This window comes from Anas acuta, chromosome 2 (genome assembly GCF_963932015.1).
Source record: "Anas acuta chromosome 2, bAnaAcu1.1, whole genome shotgun sequence".
NCBI classification, from domain to species: domain Eukaryota; kingdom Metazoa; phylum Chordata; class Aves; order Anseriformes; family Anatidae; genus Anas; species Anas acuta.
The window spans coordinates 117512587-117530260 of NC_088980.1; the positions used below are offsets into that span (position 1 = coordinate 117512587).

At 37.2% G+C, this 17674-nt stretch overlaps 1 protein-coding gene across 2 annotated transcripts in view; it reads right to left on the reverse strand.

Annotated features, from left to right (window-relative positions):
* ATP6V1H (ATPase H+ transporting V1 subunit H) overlaps nucleotides 1-17674 on the reverse strand; it is a 38931-nt gene that overhangs the window by 1703 nt on the left and 19554 nt on the right. For both annotated transcript variants that reach the window (XM_068671860.1, XM_068671861.1), the window contains 4 exons: nucleotides 15218-15396; nucleotides 14332-14457; nucleotides 12730-12831; nucleotides 8148-8261 (listed from right to left, as the gene is read on the reverse strand). In XM_068671860.1, coding sequence (XP_068527961.1) covers nucleotides 8148-8261; nucleotides 12730-12831; nucleotides 14332-14457; nucleotides 15218-15396 — 521 coding nt within the window. The remainder of the gene's footprint in view (nucleotides 1-8147; nucleotides 8262-12729; nucleotides 12832-14331; nucleotides 14458-15217; nucleotides 15397-17674) is intronic.

Sequence of the window (17674 nt, forward strand, 5' to 3'; positions counted from 1 at the left end):
AAATTCCTATAAAATACAATACCAGCTTCACACTCTACAAGCAATAATAGTAACATTTGCATGCTGAGCCACACTTTATGTTTTAGCACCTTACTTCACAGCTTTATCAGGTGTCCCTGCAGAATTGCTGTATTTTAAGGCTAGCACTCAATAGAAATACTTTTGATCGCAATAAATAGGTTATCAACCTCTAAGCAGATGCTCTTGATGGCAAAGAAGGAAACAAACTGCTCTCTTATGGTTTGGCAGGACCGAAAATTATACCACCAAAATACATTTGACAGCCATCCAAAACCACAGCCAGCAAGTATGGAATGGCTTCCAAAATCATCAAATCTCCTTCTGCTTTCTTTCATTCATGCCTACATGCATGTACTAGTTTTATTTCTTCTCACATCCAAGCCTTGAAAGCAACTAATGCTTGCATGTAGATCTGCTCGCAGCACCACAAGCCTGCCAAGTTTTTTATTCTTAAAGCACACGTGAACCACTTTGAACATGAATTTCCAAGGTAATTATTTAGAAGTAGGTATTTAGAAGTAGGAAAATCAATCAAGCTAACAATCCTTAGCAGTACAAATTGCAAGGCTTACACCAGTTCAGAAGCATACTCAATACATAGTAAAATCCAGCCACAGTGCACTGTACTCAGCAAAAATGGCTTTTGAGAAGGCAGAGCAGGAGAATGTTTTATGAGCACTGACATAATCAACCTCCACCTGCTGTTGTTAGAAGTACCAGTTAATCTTCAGTTTATCGTTTCCAAATTATGTTTTATTGCTTAACCTAGGACCTTTCATCACCTCCCACACATCTTCCACTAAAACTCAAGCTTCAGCAGCCCCCTGTTCTCCCTCCGTTAAAATAGATACTGAAATACATGAAGATTTAAGTGTGTGCATGTATATTTTTTTCCCACACATGGGTATTTCATCACATAAGATTAAGCATCACTGTAAGCTTCAGTCTTCACACAAGCTGGGCACAAGTGTCCATCATTATGCTCTTACAGATCAAATGTTTAAGATTTGACTTATCCTGCACTTATCCTCAGTTAAATTCTAAAATATAAAATGCGATTTTAGAGCTACTGTTCACACCACAGAATTAGAGTTACCTTTAAGAATGCAAGCATTTCGAACACTGCACTCGAAGATCACAGAGATGAAAGATGAATAGACCTTGTCAGCAAGGTAACTTCACAAAATATTTAAAGAAGCATCTGACATAGATTAGGGGTGCACACTACAGTGGAAAGTTACAAGGAATTAAAGTGATTTTTGAAATAAGAGATATAGCCATGAATTGGACCACTTCTCCCTATCTTAAACATACTGTTATTCCTTCCTTTCCTTCACAGCTGCAGGAAAAGGCCAACTTTATTATTTTTTTTTTTTAAAGCATCAGTCTTTTGCAAGCACATCAAGTTTCTAAGATGGTTATGCTCAGAAGCAAAAGTATGACAGATGAACACGACAACTACTGGTATAGGTTCGTGCCTGCCTGATCAGCTTGTTCTATAAGCTACGTACATGTAGTCCTACTAACATCTGAGATCACCAGCTTTTGGGACCCATATACCCACGGTCTTGCATTGCTTGAGTCTTACAACTTACTGTATGTTTCCCTTCTAATCAGGTCAAGCAGATCTTTCTTAAAGAACACACATTGAGTGATTTGCTGAAGATACACAAAATTCAAAGAACAAAGCTGTGGAAAAAAGAGTAAAAACACTGCCAAAATACAAATTCAGTCAATAGTTCTTCCCACTGGAGGGCTGCCTTTTGTCTCAGGTAAGCATTGCATTGTAGTATAAAAACACTACACACCAGTCGGAATAGTAAACATTTTCACAATACACACATGATTTTTCTTTTGAATCATTTAAGGAGATAAAGGGAAATTAAATTCTGCACCCTGGTAATCCAGTAGTACTGAACATGTTTACGTATCATGCTTTATTCCTTAACTGTTGTCCAGAAAATGAAGGAAAGTTCCTGCACACTTAATGGTGCTTCAAGTACCTGGGAAGTTCTGCCCTTTTCCACACGAAGCAGACTTACCAGTAAGCACATCACTTTAGTACACTCCCCACGCTGGGGCTGCCGAGTATCTACAGAGTTCGCTTCTCATGTATTGAGGGTGCCTTGCAGCAGTTCCTCTGAACTAACTCTGAATCAGCACTAGAAACCACCCAACAGAACAAGCAGGCAATTCATCCTCCAGCCAGCATTAATAACCAAGATGTAAAATTAATTGAGCAAAAAGGCCCAAGCACCTTGGAGATTTAAATTTGCAAGTGTAGCATTTTGGAACAAGTTCTCTTTTTCAGTTTTCATCATACTGGAGCAGAAAGACCTTTATAAAGCATACAAAGCCAATCTAGACAACCTTGCAGTTACAGATAACTGCATTCAAACATGAAACAATCAATTCAACTTACAAGAGCACAAAATATTACCTCTGCACTGTAGAAGCGTTTCCAAACATGCAAGTTAAGTATATCACTTTGTAGTGACTCAAAAGTCCTCAATAACTCAACTAAAGCTCAGACCAACAAAAACTGAAACTCCACATTTACCCCTCTTTGCAGTGAGGTGTAAGTCATATTCCACATTAATCCTTTAATTCACACCAAGTCCTTATACATTAGTAATTTCCCCTTTTTCAGACCTCATCTTTAAACACAGGTTTTCTAAGGTATCCTAAATGTTTTTTCCAACATCAAAAGGAAAACAGGAGTATACAAGAATTTCTTGAATCTCAAACACTTGTTCTAATTTGTTTCTTAATTCAGTTATGCTCATTTAATTGGTTCTGTTTGCATACAAGAGACACCAACACTCTGGAGCTGAGATATACTTAAACGTTACAGCAATTGCAACAAATGCTGAAAGGTCATTTGGGAAAAGGCACAAGGAACTGAGCCAACTAGTAAACCAGTAAATCCACCAAGTATGGGGTAAGGAGATAACAGGCATAAGAACCAGGCACAAGACCCTACCTGAGAATTTTATACTAATTCTCAGATTCAGCAAAACCATTGTCAACAACAAATAATTTATGATAGGAAACTTTTAAGACACAGACCAGATTTCCAGAGGTCACGTGCCAAAAGGAACAAGCTTTGCAGTTTAAGTAGTATTCCTTCTAAGGTTATATTCCAATTTCCAGTCCAGTTTAGTCTTTAAAGGAACACTAATCAGAAACAAAACCACCAGAAAATTACTTCTTTGGTGCCATCTTTCCCTATTATTCAGCATAGCACTTGAAATTATTTCTTTGAAAAATAAAAAGCAAACTGAGCAGGCTGGTCGATGTTTGCAAAATATTTTCAGAGTTTCTACTGATGTAGAACAAATATCAAAGTGTGTTTTATAAATGGTGCAAATCTCACGAGAGGAGATATAATCATAAACTGCAAGATCCTGGAGAGCACATGCACAATACAAACCACAGTCTCTAACTATACTGAATGAACCTTTACAAAGACACATTTACATCCAAATGAAAAGATGGAGCACTCATGCTAAATATAAAGTATGCCTATAATTAATTGGATTTTTGCTTAATTTGTCTCACTCTACCTGGCAACCATGCTCTTCAAAAATTATTAATCTTTAATCAGAGAATCTTCTCAATAATAGTTAACTACCTGAAAAATTTGAGAAGAAATACCATTGATAATGAAGGCCAAAGAAGATAAATATGTTTTGGATTTAAGTCTACTGTGTTAAGCATTATATGTCTCAGTGCTTGGAGAAACAACAAGAGGCAAACTTCATGGCTGCCAGTTAACTATCACCACATGCTGCACTTGCTACCAGGAGCAAGTAAGGTACAGAAGCTATCTCAGGGGTTGCACTGGCTTTGGGGAACAAAATTTATGCCTAAGAGAAGAATAATGACATGCTGCGCGTTCAGCGCAGGCTCTAGAACAACAGCTTCTAAATATACCATACTGCAAATTCTAGGCAGTTTCAGACTTTTTTTTATTACTGTCTCTCTGCACACCTAGTCATTTTAAAAGATGAGAAGCAAGTAATTTTGTCTGGGATGTGCACTCTGAAAATAGCACATGAATCTGTTGCATATTCAAAGCTTACCTGAATGTGTTGCTTCCTTCAGTACGCCATTTGTTAATTTTATTTCCAATACCATACTTGATTGTGCAGAGTATGAGAACAGAGGATGCTGAACAATGGGAGTTCGGATGTGTCACTGATGCACATTGATGCCTATTCATTGAATCACATTTTATTTGAAAAGCCTTTTCATTTGAAAGAGGTTTCTAGCTCAGAGCCCACGCAGGTAAAAGGTCCCTGGGTAGACCAGGCATCACACCTGAGCCCAGAGATGCAATCCCTCACTAGCAGCAGCTCACTTCTAAGGCATGAGTAGAAAGGTGCAGCACAGTTCAGTGCTTTATTCAATGGGAGCGATTGCCGAAGATGCTACCAGTTCAGCCATTACCTTGACTTAGCCAGAGGAAAAACAAGCTTGCAGCCAGATTCACCATGATTTTAGCACTTGTATGAAAACTGAAGAAAATTTCACCTCTAGGGGTTAAGCTACCACACTTTACTTCAAACTTGCATGAACAAAGAGCACAAGTGGCACATCTCAGCTAACTGACAATAGGCCAGTTCCTCCCTTGTCATAACAAGTACACCCAGGCAACCTCCACTTGTCAGCCCTCCACCCTCCTTTTTACAACAGTAGAGCACTCAGCACACAATCTGTAAAGTTGGAAAAACAAATCATCTAGGTTGGAAGAAACTTTCAGGATCATCAAGTGTTATGCTGTGAGGGACATGGTTCATATGTAGATATGGATATGTAAGTCCTGTCACTTTAGAATTTGATACTTTTTTTTATTCTGCATCATAAAAACATCACTCCAGCAATAGATTTCACAAACCAGTTCCTATTACTAAAATGGTCAAGTTGGGCATTGCCTCTGAACACCATCAAGAACAAAGATGCTCCTCACACACAGAGAAGGCATACATGGAACAGGACAGCAGAAAAACCCACACTGTTATTCCCATTCCAAACTCCCTCATCTGCCAATAACAGGCTTTTATCATCAGCAGTGCCAGGACTACGCACACAGTTAAGTGAAATTAAAGCACAGAACAAGTAATCATTTAAAAATATTTAGCAGTGCTAAAGAAACCTTCACTACCTGCTTCCTCAAATGCATGACCATTTAACATGCAAATGTAACCAGAATATTTCACCTGAATTTACCTCATCAGAAAAACTGACAGCAGTTGCTACCTTTGCCAAGGAAGTTTTGCCATTAAACAGAATGCCTGACAGGCTGATTTCTTCCCCATTTATCCCTGACTTAAAATCCCCTACGGAAAAGCCAGCTGAGCAGCCTGTAATGAACTACTCAAATTACTTAGAAGTTAATTGTCTCCAAGTTGAGGTATTAGCAGCCTAATGATACAGCTGTGTTCTAAGCAAGATGCCACTTCAGCTGCTTCATGACACTCCCACACTCAGGTCCAAGAAGTTTGAGGCTTGGTGCAAGCCTCAATTTTCTTGTCCCTCTCCATTAGGCTCCAGATCTAGGAAGAAGCCCACTGCTGCTGTCATGCATACATCACAAACAGTAAGGCAGGGCTGTATTGAAGAAATTAAATTCAAGGAAAAACAATTGCCTCAAGTGAAATAACTGGAACTCCAAAACATATGGAAGCAAGGTGAAAAACACTAAATAAGTGTTTTTCCCCACCTCTGAAGAGCAAGGTAAGCAAAATTTTGACACTGCTAGTTAATCCATATTACGCCAAAACGAATCTAAACAAGCAGGCACTCCAATTGCACTATGCAGCATTTAAACACTTCAGAACTGAGTTCTCTCCCCTCCCCAAACAAGCTATAAAACTGAAGAGATCCCAATTCATATCAAAAGCCAAACCTATACCAAGACAAATTTATCTTCCTACATCCAAACAATGCGTCATTTCTCTAGCACAAACTAATATAATTGCCAAAGTGTTCTCCTTATAATGGATGAGCCAAGGACAAATCACTCCCAGAGACTCTTTCCAACAAGCATTAAAAAATTCCCTTGAGAGGTGACAATACAAATCTGAAAATGGTTCTAACAAATTTCCTATTGACACCTCTGGAGATCTGAAATGAGATTTAACTGCAATCCCTCATTCTCAAGTCTAAAGGTTCACAAGCTGGGAAAGAAAAATCAAGGGAGGGAAGTATTCACACCATAAAAGAGCCAAGACTAATCCAGAATAGCAGATTTTATATATTCAAAATTAGTACACGAGTTGAAATTGAGAAAAGCCAGGCTAGGCATCCAGAAAAACTTCCATTGTCAATGAGATACATGCTGGAGAAAGACCAAAGATTAATATTTTTATTACCAGATTTTCAAGGCATCAGAACACACAGCAATTAAGACCCTGTAGAAGACAAATTCAGTAACCAGCCCTTCCATGTTGTGATCTCTATATAGCAGTGTAGAATTTATGATACTAGGAATGTTTCAAATATGTCAAAGCAGCATGAAGTTAGGAAAAAATACTGCTAAAAACAGCTACGCACGGTAGAGTGCAATACATTGCACTGCCCCCAGATTAGGTTGCACAACACCACACCTCATCCCCATCTCCACACACTTGGAAATTGAACGTTATTTACCAAAGTCATGCTTACAGGCAGAGAACATTCACTCTGGATTTGTTGTAGTACATGATTTAAATGTTAAAGTGTTTCTCTGTTACAGGAGGCTGCCCATAGTATGAAAGGAAGAAGCAGGACAACGTGAATTTTATAATATGTATGAGTTAGAAAACCAAACACTTCAAAAAATGGAGGAAACTAGCACTTTTATAGAAGATATTTTGCAGGTAAAGGGGTCAGGAGGCTTCTGTCATCCTTGATAGCCTGTCTTCTACAGAAAGTAGGTCACAATGAACCTTACAGAATATTCTTGGGAAAATTCTGTCCCCTTACCACTTTGACACTGTGTTATCATCACTAATCAGCATTTAAAAAAACACAAGAACATCCAATAGAATTAACAGGTAATTCCAACAACCAGTCTTTTAGAATTAAAATGGTTAAGTTCAAAATTAAAATGGATGTATCTATCTTCACATCTGTGTTCTAATGTATGCTGCACTTCACATCTGTGTTCTAATCCTTCCACACAAAACAGGACCTTTATAGGTGAGGCACTTGAGAGGTGGTGTGACCCACCAGCAAGTTCTGTGGCAGAACACTCCAAGACTTGAAGATTTGTGGAGCTTTATTAGGAAACTAGTTGACAAACAATGAAATGAAAAGCCTCACTTCAAATGCTATTCTAGGCAAATGATTAAAGAGAAACTGCTGAGTGGTTTTCAACTTCAACTAACCAGCCAGCCCAAAAGCCTTTGTATGCCGTGGGCTCAAGAAAAACTGCACTTACGTCCCTTAAAATGGAAACAGAAAAATACCAGTGTAAAGAGGCAGAAGAGATCAGAGCAAAGAACAACAGTGCAAGAGAACAGTCAAGCATGCACTTTGCAAAACAACTGTTTCTGAAATATTTGAAATACCAATTTTTATAACCGCATCAGCCAAGACTAGTAAGTTCGTCAGGATACCTATGGACATTCTTATCATTTTCAAGACTTTATAGTTTTGCAAGCCTGAATTGCAGCTCATATTAAGCATTAAGCAGTTCAACTAAGCCCAGAATTTCACTAAACCAAATTACTTATTACTTCGGTCCCATAAGGTCAAGCTACAACATTCAATGGCAGTAAAAACATACTGAGAATGTAGCTAAGATCCTACACATCAGCATCACAGACGAGGATTATTGAGTCTGACTCCATATAGGACCACCCAAAAATCAAACCAGATGTCATGGACTGTTGTCTAAATGCTTCCTGAACTTCAGCAGGCTTGGTGCCTTGACCACTTCCCTGGGGAGCCTGTTCCAGTGCCCAACCACCCTTCTTGGTGAAGAACCTTTTCCTAACTATTCACATCACTATCATTTAACAAGTGTAGTTTCATCATATTGAAGTGTTATTCCCACTCACCACCCTTAATGAAATTGGTTTTCATTTCTCTTTATAGCCCAACATCTGTTGGCAGTATATTAAACAAGCCTCACATACCAGTTGTGAACCATCAGCTTCTGCACAGCCAGCAGCGCATTGTAACGAACTTGTTGGTCCTCGTGATGCATGTGGTTCATTACTAGCTGTTTACCACCAAGTTGTTCAATTACTCTGAAAGACAGAAGAGCAAGTTTTTTCACATTACTTCAGCTTCTGGGTAGCAATGCTATTCAACATTTTCATGTTCAGGGCATTAAAACTTGAAGTAACATACTATTATTTTATTGCAAGTATTTACTTCCTAACATATACATCTTATTTGACATGTTACCAATGCAGATCTCTCATACTACCTACTGAAAATATTTTTTGGAGAATCCACAACATCAGAACAGGAGTTTGCTACCCACTACCATAAATTTTGTAATAAAGCAATCAAGCAGGGAGCCCTTTTCACAGGAAGGGTGAAAACTTTACGCAGCTTGCTAAAGAACTCAATATTGCCTTGAGAAGGTTGGCAGAGTACAGCTCTATCAAGTATTATTTAGGGGAAGGTAGCATCCTCTATTAATTGATGACATCCAGGTGATCCCCTTTGTTTAATAATAAATCTCTAATCCAGTCCAGCGCTGCTTACTGTGCTAGGTATATCAATACTTAAAGATCAAGCCTAATCTTCATGGCAGTTATCAACAAACTGGTACTGCTCACAGGGCTTTTTGCCAATCAAGCAATACTGTATCAACCCACACTTATTCTTGTACAAGATACAGAACTGGCTGCTAACAGTTACAACTGCCAAGAAAAAAAATAGTTTAAGCTGCATCTCTTACCACAGATTTCATACTAGTCAGCCAGACCTTAATATTTATGCCAAATCCCATACAAAAAGTTGATGAAGCCTTGTGTCATGTCATGAATAAATTGCTTCATAAATAAATTGGATGGCAACATACTTAATCCTATAAAAAGTTTAAAAAGGTTTAATCCTAAAAAAGGTTTAGGTAATATCCAGATGATATTACACGCAGCATTCTAGTCTTTCATAATAGTTTGGAGAAAATTTGCAAGGAATGTGTGAACTGATTACTCACTAAGCTGTACAGTGTTGTTTTGTTTTTTAAAAAAATGGTTCTCCTACTTATCACTGAGTAGTTAAATATGATTCTCTGTTAAGAGGCTATCAACAGCATTACTCAACTCAATGCTACCCTGATATTCTAATCTTGCATTAGCTGCCTATTTTTATTTTTTTTGCAAATTAACACATTACTGCTGCATAACACACCATGTTTTTGTAAACTGCAAACAAGTATAAAGACAAAGCGGAGATGAAAAAATCTTATTTCATAACTCAGACAAGAGCCATCCTGGAAACCCCAGGGAATATTATTTCCCAAAAGCATTAAAACACAAGGATGTTTCATACAAAAGGCACGGATTGAGAAAAGTGCAGTTGCTTTAAGCCAAAAAATCCTCACCAAGAATTCTCTAAGTTATTAGTAACAAGATGAATTCATCAAACCTTTACTCCTGACTTTGGGTTTATCACATTTCTATCAAGTTAAATCTAAAACCACTGTACACAAATACAAGACTATGAAATAAAATGAAGACCCTTTTCCTCATTACAAGACTGACTTGAACACTGAATTTCCAGAAAGTTAAAGGAGGTAAAAGGGGCACAAAACTCAAAGCCTTCCTTTTGCAAGGAGCATGCAAGAATCAAATGGAAAGGTCAAATTTGACCTACAATCAAATTGAAGTATTTTAGATGACAGGACAACCCCTGACTTTATGGCTGAGAACATGAAGAGACCAAGAATGGTGTCACTGCCCTTACACAACACTTCCTAATTGTACAAATCACTTCCCAGCTACATGTTTTAGTCTGAAAGGTAAGCAACTAATGAGGAAGGTTCATAGTAAAGCATATTGCTTCAATTGCTTCAAGTTCCAAAGCTGCTTAACACTTTTTTTTTTTTACCTGCTCAAAAACTTTAAGTTCTTTTCCCTCCCCTCAATTTCTAGCCATTTTAAAGTAAAATACAGCTCATTTGGCCAGTTACAATCTTTGTACATCTTCTGCAGACTCTTCCCAATAACAGTGCAGTACAACAAGACAGGGGCAATTCAAACAAGTTTTCTGGATGCTGAAGAGTGATTTTAATATAGCATATTAAAGGGAGAAGGGGAAAAGAGATAATGAGAAGAGATTAGACTATTAAAACAAAATATATTAATTTGAAACATACAGTACATATCTAAAAGCAGACTAAAGTGAAAAATGGAAAGCAACCAACCTGTCTCTGAACCACGAGCTAAGGAAAGGAAAAACTTGAGGTGACAATCTTGGACATTAAAAGAAATTTTGGAGTTGAGGTGATTGTAAACAAGCCATATGCGAACTGTAGAGGAGACTGATGTTTGATCTGTGCTTATTTTAATGACAAACACCAGTTACATACTTTATTTCTGCTGTTATATTCTCAGGAAATGCAGATTACTGACTTATCAGAAGCCTCCAGTGCTTAGTGGCCTTAAGAATCTGCACTATGATGAACAATTTTAAAGGCAAGTTAAAATTATGTAAGCTGACATCATTAGAGAACAGTCATACAAAAAATGTAGCATTTGACTTAAAAGATATTTTCTTTTGTCAGACAAAGAGGAAGGTCGGTGACCTTTTAACTCCTGAGTCTCTGCTGCACATAGCTGGTAAACTCAAGAAGTTTCAGGATTTAATCAACCACTTCAACATTCAAAGGCTTAAAGAGGATCCATTTAGAAGACAGGGATAAACACTTACAAGAAAAATTTACTTAAGATATTTGAATTCCCTCTCCTAAACCATTGAAGAGCATCCATTCTCCCAGTGAGTCACACAATGAAAGTGTGAAATGTCAACCAAGCACGGAAGCAGTAAATAGCTATATACCAGATACCACTGTGCTAAGGAATGGACTTTTCAATGAGAACTGACACACAGTCCTTTGGTATTTTAAGCTTATAGCCCTAGAATTGTTTAACTGGAACTCGTTGGATTCCGATGAAATTCCTTAAAAGAAACAGGTATTTTAGTTTGCCCTTCAGAACACAAACCCAAATAATCCAGGTCTGCAGGTAGAAAACAACTGAAGTATTATAACATGATAAAAGAACATGGGTTAGAATGGTAGTAAGGACACTTGTCATTTCCAGTGTTCACTCCTTTTGAAGGAGGGTACAGTTGTGAATAGGTTTACCAGCCTGGGAGGAAGGTAGTATAGCAGCTGAGCAGAGCTGAGGTCCCACCAGAAGTACATTTTCCCAACCAGAAGCAGAGAAATACAGGTCCTGTTCATCCACTCATTTGACTTCATAGCTTCAGTCCAGCAACTGTACAGCTGTACTAGACCAAGCATTACACTACACTTCAGTATGCATACAAGCTGCTTAAGGATTATGCAGCTATCTAATAAAATTATTTCAGACAAAGGACAGCTTGAAACAGGAATATTCAGTACTAATCCTTCAGCTTTGCCTCCTCGCAGGCAGCAGTATGTTTCCACCTTAGAAGATATACTGCCTCCACTCCAACACCACTTGTCATAAATCTCTTCTGAAAGACACAGGAGCTAATCAGCAAATACACAGCACTTCTCAGTGTAAGTGGAATACTGAACACCTGATTTTTCTTAGTTGACACAGTTAACTTGTTCCAATAATCTAAAAATACCTTCAGTTCAAATTGCTTATACAAAGTCTGCAAGTACTTGAGCAAGTCTTTCTAGCATATGGCATCAAGTTGCAGTCTGGTGTTCATGATCCTGCTAATGTCAAGATAGTCTATACAAGAAACGTTCATGCCGTTTCCAACAAGCCCAGAAAACCACACCATCCTCCCTGTCAAACCCTATGCAGAAACCAAAACCTGACAGCTTCATTGCTAGAGAAATTAAGTCACACATCACCTTGGTGACTGATGAGCATGATTTCTGCAAAACTGAAAGGCCCCTTTCTGTTTCAGCAGTCTCTCTTCATTACAGATGCAATTATTCAGCAAGTAATTTCTTAGCTCAGAGTTAAGCAAAGCAAACACAGTAGTGTCTGTATATTTTGACTAGAATTCAGGTTACAATAAATTAACATTTTCAATTAAAATTTATACTTATATAGCCACAAGATGACACAGTAAAAATAACGTGAAAACTGAGTCTGTGCTAACGCCACGGAAGTTACAATGCCAATTGTTTGTGACAAAAATCTTCCTGATGGTTTTAAGTCACAAAATAGACTTAATCCTTGCGGAAATAACCCATCACTATTCTAAGTCCAATATCTATAGTCTAATAGTTACTAAGGGCAAAAGCAACATGGTAATTAAATAGCTGTTCTAATTTCTTCCCATGCACATCTGCTGCTTTAAAGCAATCTTGAGTAAGTTTTTCAGACTAGACATAGGAAAACACAAACTAGGTCTTTGACTTCATATATTCTATCATCCCTTAACAGTGGAGGAAACTCATCTGTAGCACCTTCCCAATGAATAACCTTAGTCATCACCTGCAATCCCTATGTAGCATATTTTAGTATAAATTAGAAAAAACAGGTAAAGTATATAGTAGCCAAGTGTTAAGCATATTGGCCTTTTTCTTACCGTTTCCCACGGGGATAGTGTCGTACATACTCTCCCACATCATGAGCAGCCACAGCCAGTACTTGTGGATCATCAGAAACCTCCAGAAGTTTTGTCAGGATTCTAGGAAACAAACAAGTCCCAGTTTTTGGTTTTATTTTTTGTGGCTTTTGTTGTGTTGTTTTTTTTTCCTCCCCTCAAACTGATAAACTGAAATAATAAAGCTGGCAAACAAAAACAACACTACAAGTCACGCAAACTGTAAAGCAGAACTTTTTTCAAATACGTCATTGCATTTAAAACAATAGAGATCTGGCTTTCATTAACAGATAAAAAGTATTTACTAAATTCCAAACAAGTCCAGCATCACTCGCTTAAGAAGTCAGTCATAGTCAAAGGCAGAAAGAACAGTGAGTTCAACAGTAAGTTGAAGTATATTAGAGTTAGAAAAAGAGTAAGATGGTAGATAAAGGAAAATAAAGCGACGGGGCTTGAAGCGAAAAGAGAATTGTTTGTCAAATGCCTTACAACATAAGAGAAATTCTTAGATACAAGAATCTCTCCACATTTTTGTTTTTGCTGTTGTGTTGTGGTTTTTTTTTTTTTGAAGGAACTATTGTAGATCACTGTCTTCGTGTTAGTACAAGCACGATACATCTAGCTAAACTGTCCCAAAATCTGGAGAGAAGAACAGAGCAAAGTATTTCCTGTAGTAACTGCAATACTAAATCTCAACATTATATTCATGTTGCAGTTGGCAGCAGCTATTTTATTTTTTTTGTCTGCAATACTAAATATTTAAGAACATGCCCTCAAAGTGACTTATCAGACTGGGCTTGATGAAGTCTCAGTGCAGACTGAAATGCACCTAAATTTCAGAATCAGTACATTCACTGTCTTCCAATATCATGCATATTTCACTTGACCTCCTGCCTGCTGTTAGGTCTTGCACTCATTAGTGAACACCAAACAGAAAGATCGCCACATACTATCAGTTAATGACAACAAAATTAGACAACTAACAGCTCCCACAGAAGTTTAAAACCCAGACACCTTTTGAGTACATGCTTCCAGAAGTCAGCAAATAAGTCCTTGACCCCCCATAAGAACAATAAACTTCAGCTTCACTTCATCTAATAAACTTACAAACTCTGTCCCAAGGAAAAATAAACTGGATATATCTCAGTAACTTTGATTTTCCATGAAATAGTACCACTACTTTCAACCCCTAACTACTCAAGAGAAAAGTTCGTTGCTCATATCAATGACAAGACACAACAAAGATTAACATAATTAAAAGTGTTTTTAACATGTCTATTAGTATAGCTGTTTTTCAAGTGCAGGCATTAGAAGATTCAACTGTACACATCTGCAGCTAAGTTAAGCTAGAGATATTCCCTCTATCACCAATAGATTTTGACCAGTAGAAGCAAATAATTCAGCTTTTGAAAAAGAAAATAAAAAATAAAGAAGTACTAAGTAAGGACCATCCATTCTAACAACAGAAAGATGCTCTGACTTGTATCTCATTCTACATGTTCGCACAAATAAAGCATTAAATACGGGCTCGGTTCAATATTTACAATATTGAAGAATGATACGATTCAATACTTGAAAACCTACTTGAGTAGTTCATAGTTCTTCTCATTTAATCTCACAGCGTTCTCCCGCCAAAACTTCTCAGACTTGTGCACAGGACTCCACTCCAGCCTTCCCGACTTGAGCTCGGAACTGTACTCATCGAAGGAGCTGCAGAACAGAAGACCTGAATGAAATACTGGCTGTTTTCCACAAATGGAGTCTGAACCATACACCAAAGCCTGTGCCTAGCAAGACAGTTGGAGAACAATTTGTTATAACGCATTTAACACAGTTGGAAGACCACTATCAACAGTGCATGAGAACTGCTCCCTGTCTCAGAGTTCAGGTGAAAAATACAAAAAGGCATGAAAAGAGAAAAATGTCTTCAAAACAATCCCTCCATCCAGTACAAAACAGGAATCCTGAAGAAAAAACACATTACACTACGCTTTTGGGAATTTGTCAGCTGTTTTGCTTGGTTTCTATTTTAACTTCCCTAATCAAGGATCCTGGTCCTTATCTTTCATAGAATCAAACTTTTGATAGCAACTACAACACAGTTCAATTTACACACAAAACAAGAATTAGGTAAGCACTAGCAAAAACTTGAGTTAACCTGGACAGCAAGATGTATGCTAATTAGTTTTTAGCTTAGATTAGAACTCCTATAAACCCCTTCTGAAGTTGTTTTCATGTAATTATCAGTTAAGAAGATTATAGAAAATAAATTTTCACTTCTGGTTATATTCAGCCAACATATACTCATTTTGAATAGGAAACTTTTATAGATGGAGAATGTACGGAGATTCTTGTTATCAGCTACCATTTAAGTGTCATAATTCCATATATTAAACAGATTTAAAGAAAAAAGGTTTTTACCAACATTCATATAATTACACTTTTTGAGAAGTTCATACTTAAACCATACCTAAGGTCTTGTACGCTCTCACCAAGCTTGTCCAGTAGAAACTTGATATCTTCACTTATGTCTTCGTCATCGTATTTCTGCTGATCCAAATTCTCTAGCTGCTTTAAGACTTTACACTGAATCATGGCAAGAGCATACTCTTGGCGAGTTTCTCTCTCAGTTGATTTCTCCAGCAAATTCTAGAAAAAAAAAGATTTTTTGTTTTTAAGGACAGACTGTTTTGACCGACTAGTACCATTGAGAAATTCTTATTGGAACAATTTATTTTAATAAGTGACCATTAGGCAGAATTGAGCAATTCCTGAAATAATGTCTCCCAAGAAGTACGATTTTACCAAACAATAGCTGCTTTACACCTACATTTAGCGGTGTCACCTAGGGCAGACATTGCTACACAGGAGTATTCACGTGTGTCACTCTAGCAGACCAAGAGGAATTTTAAACAAAAAAATTGGGCTCTAGCTTGCAAGAGCAAAGTAATGCAACCATGCAAGATGAAAAGCACAAATACCACTGCATTCAAGTTTGGGTTACTCAGACTCTTTTCCTCCTAGATGGTATGCTACCTTAAACATAAGAAAGTATTAATTCACCTTTTTTTTTTTTTCGTTTTCCATGATAAATATGGCTGACTAGAAAGACTATTCAAAGAAAAAGGGCACACTTAAATGCCCCAAATCCCAGAACCTCTGCCATGAACAATTGATTTTATCTGGAATTACCGTTTTAGGTTTGGGTGTAACATCGGTACAGAGCATGAAAGCCTTTTTTTTAAAAAAAGTCTTCTTTCTATCTAAAAAGATAGCATCTGGATTAGATCAGCTTCTTTTGAAATTGGGAACATTCTGACTAGGTATTTTTATTCAAAGAGATGCTTACTGGTAAGACTGGAATTAGAAGCACAGAATGTAATAGCCAAGTTCCAGTGTCATTTATTCATTACATTTCTACTCAATCAGCTTCAAATTACGTTGTTCAGAGCTAGCCACCTACATTTTCCATGAGATAAATTCCACGTAAAAGATGCTGTCCTTAGCAAACAGAATGTGTGTCCATATAAATAAGCCTTAACACATACCAGAAATAAGCTATGCAATCACACAGAAGGAATTAGACTGTATCACTCGTTATATCACAGAACCCCTATACTTAAGTTATTAGTAAGGTAGAACACTGCAAAGAACTACTAAAATTTGCCTATTGAAAGTAAGTCATATTACTGCTTTTAAAGTTAATTGTATGTGGCCATTAATGTGTGGAAAAAGATGCATTTCTATTTCAGCAAGAGAAGGTAATTTACACAAAGTAATGCAAAATTACCTACTTAGAGTTGTAAGTGCTAACAAAAGAACAAATCATGGATCTTGAACTTAAATTTTGTCTTTTAAGGAGCAGGTATATAAAGTTTCCAAAGAGATATATAGACAGCTACTCCAAATACTATTACATAACTCACACCAAAGAGCAGTATTCAAGCTTTTTATAGTGAAAGGATGTATTAGGAAAATACAAACATATGACTAAGTAGAATGGATCACTGAGCTATTCACTGATAAGTTTCACAGTAGAAAATGAGTCACAGCTACGAGAGGGGCATAAAATGCAATGAAATCAAAGAAATACAGAAAACAAGGAAAAAATTTTAATAGGTAAACAGAGAAACTAAATGATATAACGTAGACAGTTGCTTTACAGATAAAAATATAATTATGTACTTCATATAACTAACTTACCAAAGAGGTAAACCAGAACAAATTAGAAGTCAGACAGTAAAGAAAATGTACTCAAGTCATTAAGCCTCATGCCAAGCCTTTGGCAGGACAGCAGGCATGATTTGGAGAATTCTCAAGCCTACTTCTTTATACAGATCACACCCACGACCCCCAAAACTAATACTGCAACCTCTCACACAGAAAAAGCTCTATTTTGCCTCCACTACCTGTTTTAACTTTGCTTCAGAATTCACAGCTCAGAGGTCTAATTCCTAATCTATATTTCCTGGCTGCCAGTTTAAAACCTCATTCTCATGCTACCACTTATCTTCAGTGTTGGGAAAAAGAAAACAGCCAATTTTCCCTGAAGCCTGTAACAGAACCATCTTATTCTTTCTCAGCCTTTATTTATTAAAAAGGCTTCTCCTGATTTTTAGCTTGTCTTGCAAAACATACTAACCCTAAGAACTAGAAGTTTTTTCTCCTGTTTATAACTTCAAGAATTGGAAGAAGTTGAAAATGAACTGCTGAGCTTTTTTTTTTTTTTTGGTAGTTGTCTTGCTGTAGCTCCCTGCCTAATCCTAGCGTCAAGGCCCTAAAGCACTCTAGAACATCTAAAGAGATGAATACAGTAAGAATAGTCCAACTGGATACCTCACATCACTGACCTCCTTAGATTATAAGAACACGATTTTTATCTGCCTTATCCAGTTTTTCAAAGCAACAGATGCTTTTGGTTAGAGAG